Here is an 8,598-nt window from a genome sequence, read left to right as displayed (position 1 = left end):
ACAAAAATTAGCTGGGCATAGTGGCACATGCCTGTAGTCTCAGCTACTCTTGAGGCTGAGGCAAGAGAATTATTTGAACCCAGGAAGCAGAGGTTGCAGTCAGCAGAGATCACACCACTGCACTGTAGTCCGGGCGACAGAGCAAGATTCCATCTCAGAAAATATATATATTTGTATAAATATAACAAAATATTTGCATAGAAAGGACATTGGGTCAGTTGCTTTACTGCATAAATACAGCATTTCAACATAAAAATATATCAGTGTAAAAATTGGCAAAGTACAAGAATAAGCAAAGAGTGAGTAAATACAAATATCAAAACAAAAGTTAATACAATACTTTTGTCATTTGAGTAAAACTTCATTCAATAAACATAGAAGGAAGTGGCATTTCCAGCCCATGGATTTATGTTGAGGAAAGTTCTCCAGGTCTTCACAACATGTTTTAGGAGATAAAAAAGGAAGAGAATCATACTGTAAACGATTGTGGATTACCAGTCTTGACCTCATTGCTTTCTCTCCCCCAGGTATTAATCACTTAGTATTTGAAGCTGACGTGTCCTGAAGCTGCAGGAAAATGGAGGAAACCAACAACAGCTCTGAAAAGGGGTTTCTTCTCCTGGGATTTTCAGATCAGCCTCAGCTAGAGAGGTTTCTCTTTGTCATCATTTTGTTCTTCTACATCTTGAGCCTTCTGGGGAACACTGCCATCATACTAGTGTCTCGTCTGGACTCCAGACTCCACACTCCGATGTACTTCTTCCTCAGCAACCTCTCGTGTGTGGACATCTGCTTTACCACCAGTGTTGCCCCACAGTTGCTGGTTACCATGAATAAGACAGACACAACCATGAGCTACGGCGGCCGTGTGGCCCAGCTCTAGGCGGCCATGGGCTTGGGCTCGTCTGAGTGCATCCTCTTGGCCGTCATGGCTTATGACCGCTATGCTGCTGTCTGCCGGCCACTGCACTACACAGCCATGATGCACCCGAGACTCTGTGTGTCTCTGGCCAGTGTAGCATGGCTCAGCGGCCTCATCACCTCCCTGGTTCAGAGCTCCCTCACTGTGCAGCTGCCCCTCTGTGGTCATCGCAAACTGGATCACATTGTCTGTGAGGTGCCAGTGCTCATCAAACTGGCCTGTGTGGATACGACTTTCAACGAGGCAGAACTCTTTGTGGCCAGTGTAGTCTTTCTAATAGTCCCGGTGTTACTCATCTTAGTCTCCTATGGCTTTATCACCCAAGCTGTGTTAAGGATACAATCAGCTGCGGGGCGCCAAAAGGCCTTTGGGACCTGTTCCTCTCACCTGGTTGTGGTCGTCATTTTCTATGGGACCATCATATTCATGTACCTTCAACCGGCCAATAGTAGATCCAAAAACCAGGGAAAGTTTGTTTCTCTTTTCTATACCATAGTCACCCCCCTTTTAAATCCCATTATCTACACTCTAAGAAACAAAGATGTGAAAGGGGCCTTGAGGACCCTGATACTGGGAAATGCTGTTGGACGAACCATGGGAACTAGTGAAACACCTGGAATTCTAAAGAAGCGAAACACGCCAAGGCCGAGTGTGAGGGTTCATTCTCCCCAGACATTCCTCTTGTCAATCCCAAGACCCAAGGTTCAATCAAAAAAAAAAAAAAGTCTGTCCTTTACTCCACCTGTCAAGGTTAATGTACCTATTATTTCTATCTAATGTGCCGGCCCATCTGATAAACTTCTAGTGCTTCAAAGCTCAGCTGAAATGTCTGCATTCCCTAGCTGTCCTGAAACACCATCCTTCTCATCCTTGTGCAGAATTAAGTGTTTCATATGTTTCCATAGCACTTGATGCACACTGCCATTTCTACAGTTATACAGTTTATATAGTTTGTGTGCATCTATGTGTGTGTGTGTGTGTATATATGACTAGGCAAAGCAATGTATAACAGACTGAAAAAATATATGATCATTTTCCCAGAATATGTAACTTTTAACCAGAGAATGGACCATCCCACTCTATTGGCTTATTTACAACACGAGAAACACAATTATTATTCAGAGTTGTGATGCTTTGGTTCCACAGAATTGTGGGATGCAAATAATGATTAATATTTTATTAAAATAATCAAATAAGCAAACTTGCATTAAGGAGACTGATTCATATATTGTTTAAGTTAGTTCCCTTTTAATTGAAGTGTTTAAAAGTTGAGTAAAAGTGCCATACACTAAAACGTAAGTGTTTTAACATGTTTATAGAAAATTCATATAATAAGTTATTGTTTCTGGCCTTAAACTCTGGAAAACAAAGTTACTCACATAATTTTATACTTTAAAATTTGAAATATGAATCCCACACACAGTCTCATGTTAATGATCATAGTTATGTTTGGTTTCCAAAACAGCAAAAAACGAAATATGTAGAAGCATTTTAATAAGAACTGTATTCTTATATTTGACCAAACTTTTACTTTAATTCTGTCTCTCTGTGTATCTTTGTCTGTCTCGGCCTCTTTCTCACTTTCTTTTCCCAAAACAATTGAACTTCATCAATTTGTCAACTTCAAGTATTTTAAGAGAACTGTGCAATTACAGAAAAAAAGTGGTTTAATCTGTGGTTGTAATTTTACTTCATATTCTCATTATGATACACATGAGGGGAAAAAAGCAGCATGAAAACATCACTGCAAATGAAGAGTAAAATGCAGGGAGAATCTGGGGTGGAAGTGGAATTTTCTAGTGACTTAGACTTTTATCTGGACAGGCTCTTGCTCTGTTGCCCAGGTTGGAGTGCAGTGGCTCAGTCATGGCTCACTGCAGCCTCGACCTCCTGGGCTAAAGTGATTCCTCTGCCTCAGCCTTCCAAAATTCAGATTTATAACAGAAAATAAAACTAGTGCTCATGTATAATTCATCTTTGTGTGACAATTGTAGCCCGTCTACAGATGTGTTAATGATAACGTTTGGACCTGCCTCTCCTAGCAAAGCCTGGACTGAAGGTGAAATGGCTGCACACACAGAACAAAAAGGCATCAGGAGAATTCACTAATGACTCAGGCTGCCTCTTCACAAATACCCTGTCCAACTGGCACCTCTTCAATATACTTTTACCAAACAAAATGATGAATAGCCAACTTAACAAAAACAAGAGGGAAATAGGTCTGGGTAAATTTGTCTTCCAGGATATTCTCCTGTGATTTTCCTCCTTCAGTAACGGAAGGAAGAGTTGGGAACTGAGCAGAACATGCTGAGGAGTGCATGCTTTTATTTACAATATGCAAGTAGAGAAGACGTTCTACAGGAAGCCTCACATGTACAAATGCTTTATTCCTGATAACCTGAGAAATACAGCTTCAGGAAGAATGTACCTGTGTCACAGTCTCAATCAATTTACATGGAATATGGCCCTGGGGCAAAAGATGTGGCATTTAAAGGAAAGCAATAGCTCCAAATGAAAAGACAACAAGGTGTAAAGCAATGATATGAACACAATATGTAGAAAAAAACTACATATGTATTGTGAAGCAACCATTTTCAAAGACAAACAACCATTTAAGGTAATATGGAATACAAATCCCACTGAAAATGAAATCAAATTATTACTGTACACAATAAATTCAAACATAATTCAGAATAAAAATATAGAATAATATAGCTAAAGATGCTAATTCCAGCAATATGTAGACAATAGTTATTTGCACCAAAAAGAAAACCAGAACACAGATATGATTAACATATGCAAAGCAACTAAAAAAATCTACTTAACTGCAGATAAAAATGGGAACACATTAGAAAATAAAATCCTGTTACTACTTTCTTGAATTTACAGCTTTCCTATGATATGGATATGTTTATACTGCTTTTGTCATAATTATATAATTTCATACTATTTTTATTTATAATATCGTGAACATTCCTCTTCTGATTTAATCTACAAAATGTCCACCATTTATTAAAAATCTTCCCTACAATTGAATAACATGAGTATTTTCTTTTTTAAATAAATACCTGTATTGAGCATACTTTTGTTTGTGAATATAATTATGTATCTATAAAGTATTTTATAAATACAATTACTAAATCTAAAACAGGAACACATCAGTCATTTGCACACATTACCGGCTTGATCTGCAGAACATGTTTTCAATGGATGCCCCAAGAAAAAAACTGTCTTGCTTAAATGACCATTCAATATTGCAATTATTTAAAAACTATACAATGAGAATGCTGAAATATGTATATGATTCCACCATTCCAAACACCATGAATTTTTTAAAAGATGTACTTTTTAAGAAAAAATAAAATGATTTTACATAAATATTAATTCATGAAAAACAAAAATCATACAGGACCAGAGCTCAGAGAATAAAAATGGAAGGCACTTACTGTTTAAACCCAAATGGTCAGTAAAAGAGACAGGTACCAGCTACTGGAAAAAACAAAAACAAAAACACGAAAATATAAAGACCAATGACACTGAAGAAACTCCATCAACTAATGTGCAAAATAACCAGCTAGCATCACGATGACAAGATCAAATTCATACATAAAAATATTAACCTTAGGCAGGGCACGGTGGCTCACACCTGTAATCATAGCACTTTGGGAGGCTGAGTCCAGCGCATCATGAGGTCAGGAGTTCAAGATCAACCTGGCCCTATTGCTGCTAAAAAAAAAAAGTACAAAAAATTAGCCAGGCATGGTGGTGCACGCCTGTAATCCCAGTTACTCAGGAGGCTGAGGCAGGAGAATTGCTTGAACCCAGGAGGGCAGAGGTTGCAGTGAGCCAAGATTGCGCCACTGCACTCCAGCCTAGGTGACAGAGCGAGACTCCATCTCAAAAAAAAAAAAAAAAGAAAAATAATGTTATCACTTTGGTCTCATTTGAGTATGAATGATCAGACAGTGAAAATAAAAGTACCAAGAAAAATAAACAAAGGTCTTATAAAAAAAAAAAAAAAAAAAAAAAAAAGCAACACAGAATGACCAAAGCTGTCTTGAGCAAAAAAAAGAAAAAAGCTGGAGTCATCACATTACTGTGTCTGGAACTGGTGGGTTCTGGGTCTCGCTGACTTCAAGAATGAAGCCACGGACCCTCGCGGTGAGGTTACAGTTCTTAAAGATGGTGTGTCCGGAGGTTGTTCCTTCAGACCTTCAGATGTGTCGGCAGTTTCTTCCTTCTGGTGGGTTCCTGGTCTTGCTGTCAGGAGTGAAGCTGCGGACCTGCGTGGTGAGCGTTACAGCTTCTTACAGGCAGCGCGTCCGGAGTTGTTCACTCTTCCCGGTGGGTTCGTGGTCTCGCTGGCTGCAGGAGGAAGCTGCAGACCTTCACGGTGAGTGTTACAGCTCGTAAAGGCAGCGTGGACCCAAAGAGTGAGCAGCGGTGAGATTTACTGCAAAGAGCAAAAGAACAAAGCTTCCACCGTGTGGAAGGGGACTCGAGAGCGGTTGCCCTGGCTGCCTGGGGCAGGCTGCTTTTAGTCCCTTATCTGACCCCACCCACATCCTGCTGACTGGTCCATCTTACAGAGAGCTGATTGGTCCGTTTTATTATCTGACCCCACCCACATCCTGCTGACTGGTCCATCTTACAGAGAGCTGATTGGTCCGTTTTGATAGAGTGCTGATTGGTGCGTTTACAATCCTTGAGCTGGACAGTGCTAGACAGAAAAGTTCTCCAAGTCCCCGCTAGGTTAGCTAGACACAGAGTTAGCTGGATACAGAGTACCCATTGGTGTATTTACAAACCTTAGACACAGAGTGCTGATTGGTGTATTTATGATTCTCTAGCTAGACATAAAAATTCTCCAAGTTCCCACCAGATTAGCTAGATACAGAGTGCTGACTGGTGCACATACAATCCTCCCACTAGATATAAAAGTTCTCCAAGTCCCCAATCCGGCTCAGGAGGGGGTTCACCTAGTGGATTCAGCTAGTGGATCCTGCACCGGGGCTGCAGGCAGAGCTGCCTGCCAGTCCCTAGCTGCACCTGCACTCCTCAGCCCTTGGGCAGTAGATGGGACCAGGCTCCACGGAGCAGGGGGCAGCGCCCATCGGGGAGGCTCTGCCCACCAGGGAGCCCACGGCAGCGTGGGAGCTCAGACATGGCAGGCTGCAGGTCCCGAACCGGCCCGGGGGAGAGGTGGCTAAGGCTGGGCGAGAATTCCAGCACAGTGCCGGCCGGCCAGCACTGCTGGGGTACCCAGTGCACCCTCTGCGGCTCCTGGCCTAGGTGCTAAGCCCCTCACTGCTCTGGGCCGGCGGTGCCGGCCAGGCTTCAAGTGCGGGGCCCACCAAGACCGCTTCCGGCCGCGGGCAGCCCCGGTTCCCACCTGCGCCTCCCTCCACACCTCCCCGCAAGCAGAGGGAGGTGGCTCCAGCCTCAGCCAACCCAGAGATGGGCTCCCACGGTGCCGTGGCAGGCTGAAGGGCTCCTCAAGCACCACCAGAGTGGACACTGAGGCCGAGGAGGCGCTGAGAGTGAGGGCTGCTAGCACATTGTCACCTCTCATTACTAGACTTCAAAATATATTATAGTTACCAAAACAGCCTCGTATTGGCATAAAAACAGACACATAGACCAGTAGAACAGAATGGAGAACCTAGAAATAGATTCATGTATTTACAGCCAACTGATTTTTGACAAAGGTGCCAAGAACATACACTGGGAAAAGGAGAGTTTCTTCAATAAATGTCCTGGAACAGTAATCAGTAGCTGGGGCTGGTACCATAAGGACACTTGAAGTTGAAATTATCAATTGCTGGAAGCTCGTGTGAACTAACTTGACAAATAAAAACAGTGTTGAGCCCCAGTCTTAGGAAATCCTCCCTATACTCATGACTTTTACCTTCAGGAGTCTCTACAGCTTCTCACTGTGCAAAGTAGAGGGAAATGGCAGAGAGGAGAAAACATTTGAAATATGCCCAGAGCTTTCTGTTCACCTTAACAATGACCTGATCTCAATAGAAACAATTTAACAGAGACTGCCTAACTTACTTGGGTTTTACCACAGGCTAACCAATATGCCAGAAGGAAAATACCCAACTCCAGGTCCTTCTAACTGTGTCACCTATATGGGGGGAGTGGTGGGGGGAAGGCGGTGTTAAGAAGCAAATAGATTCAGACCAATTTATAGGACTATAGAATGATTTCTCTACCTTCCACACCTACAAACACATTAATGTATCTCGTGTGTGATAACAGGATGCACATGGAAAGATGACAAGCCTCATATCCTGTTTAACAATGAATCTGTAGAGAAGCCAAAGATAACAGAGGACACAAAAATAAGAACACTAGAGCAAATTATGGCCTCTGACATCATACGTAAAACTAGCGATAAACATAGCCTAACGCATAAACATAAAATTCACACTAAACGCCTGTTTATCTTTACCTAACACATCATGTAAATTATGGTAAGAATTGTACCCCACATTCATATACTGAAGTCATCCCCCTGACTATCTCAGAATATAACCTTATTTGGAAATAGGATCATTCCAGATGTAATTAGTTCATTGAAGATGAGATCATACTCTAGTAGAAAGGGTCCCAAATCCAATATGATTGAAGAAAAAGTTAAGTGGCAACAACATGTTTTATTTAGTCATATACTATTGAAACAGAGAAAATAGTCCAGCATGCACTGAACTCAATTTTGATGTATACAGAGTTGATGATCATTTTAAACTTGACCAAACTCTAGCCAGGCTCTTCTGAGCCTTCTCAATTAAGCCTTAACTTTGGTCTATAAAAACTTGAAAAAGATAGGAACATAGTTGGTAACAGCTCAAGTCTATGTCTCTAGGACAACCCAGTCTCCCTTAAAGTGAACTGTCTGAGAAAACTTAAATCTGCCTGTTATTGGTTGCTGTAACAAATACCATGGCCTTATACAACACTTATTTCTCACATTTCTGCAGACTGGAAAGTCCACAATAAAGCTGCCAGTCAGTTTGGTCTGTAAGGACCCACTTTCTGATTTATAGAGGGTGGTCGTCTTGCTGTGCCCTCACATGGCAGAAGAGGCAAGAAAGCTCTCTGCAGTCTGTTTTATGAGGTCACTAAGGCCATTAATGAGTTCATCATTCATGATCTAATCAACTCCCAAAGACTTCCTCTCCCAATATCATCTCATTGGGGTTTATGATTTCAACATACAACTTATATAAGTACACAGACAATCGATAGCATGCCAAAATAATTTCCTGCTTGTCCCAGCCAGGACTTGAAGATAGGGCTGCTGTCTCCCAACCTCTGGGAGGGTAGAAGCCCAACATCAGCAAGTATCAGTTAACAAACCAAATGGGTTTCCCAGGAACCAACTCCCACTTCTCGTGATTTGTAATTTCTCACATCCCTGACCCTACTGAGGCCCCACTAACTCCCATTTCTCCTTCCTCAAATTCCCTTTAACATTTTCCTCAACCTGGATACATCAAAGTTCAGTTCATGATGAACTCTTCCCTGTTTCAACAGTATGTGACTAATTAGAGCATGTTCTTACCTCTTTAACTAGTTTCCCATTTTGTCTGTCTTGACATCCGGCCCTGGAACTCAAATCCAGATTGGAACCCCCATCTGGCCCTTGGACAAGACAATCCTTTATGTGT

The 8,598-nt window shown here is 41.9% G+C and overlaps 1 protein-coding gene and 1 long non-coding RNA gene across 3 annotated transcripts; one reads left to right on the top strand and one right to left on the bottom strand.

Moving 5' to 3' along the window:
• The first annotated feature begins 203 nt into the window (after positions 1-203).
• LOC105466484 (olfactory receptor 2G6) lies at positions 204-2,052 on the top strand. The gene is given in 2 exon segments (XM_071066920.1): positions 204-1,573; positions 1,984-2,052. Coding segments are annotated over 2 exon segments (1,065 nt in total). The 5' UTR covers positions 204-577.
• A 106-nt stretch (positions 2,053-2,158) lies between these two features.
• On the bottom strand, positions 2,159-7,983 carry LOC139356389 (uncharacterized). 2 transcript variants are annotated; one of them, XR_011608183.1, is made up of 4 exons: positions 7,899-7,983; positions 5,135-5,375; positions 4,369-4,411; positions 2,159-2,563 (listed from the first exon to the last, which is right to left on the bottom strand). It is a non-coding gene; the product is annotated as an uncharacterized lncRNA (long non-coding RNA). The 2 variants fall into 2 exon arrangements; XR_011608184.1 differs by having other exon boundaries at positions 4,369-4,408.
• Positions 7,984-8,598: the final 615 nt, after the last annotated feature.

Source organism: Macaca nemestrina, chromosome 1, assembly GCF_043159975.1.
Source record: "Macaca nemestrina isolate mMacNem1 chromosome 1, mMacNem.hap1, whole genome shotgun sequence".
Classification (NCBI taxonomy): Eukaryota; Metazoa; Chordata; class Mammalia; order Primates; family Cercopithecidae; genus Macaca; species Macaca nemestrina.
This window is presented reverse-complemented; position numbering and strand designations above follow the sequence as displayed.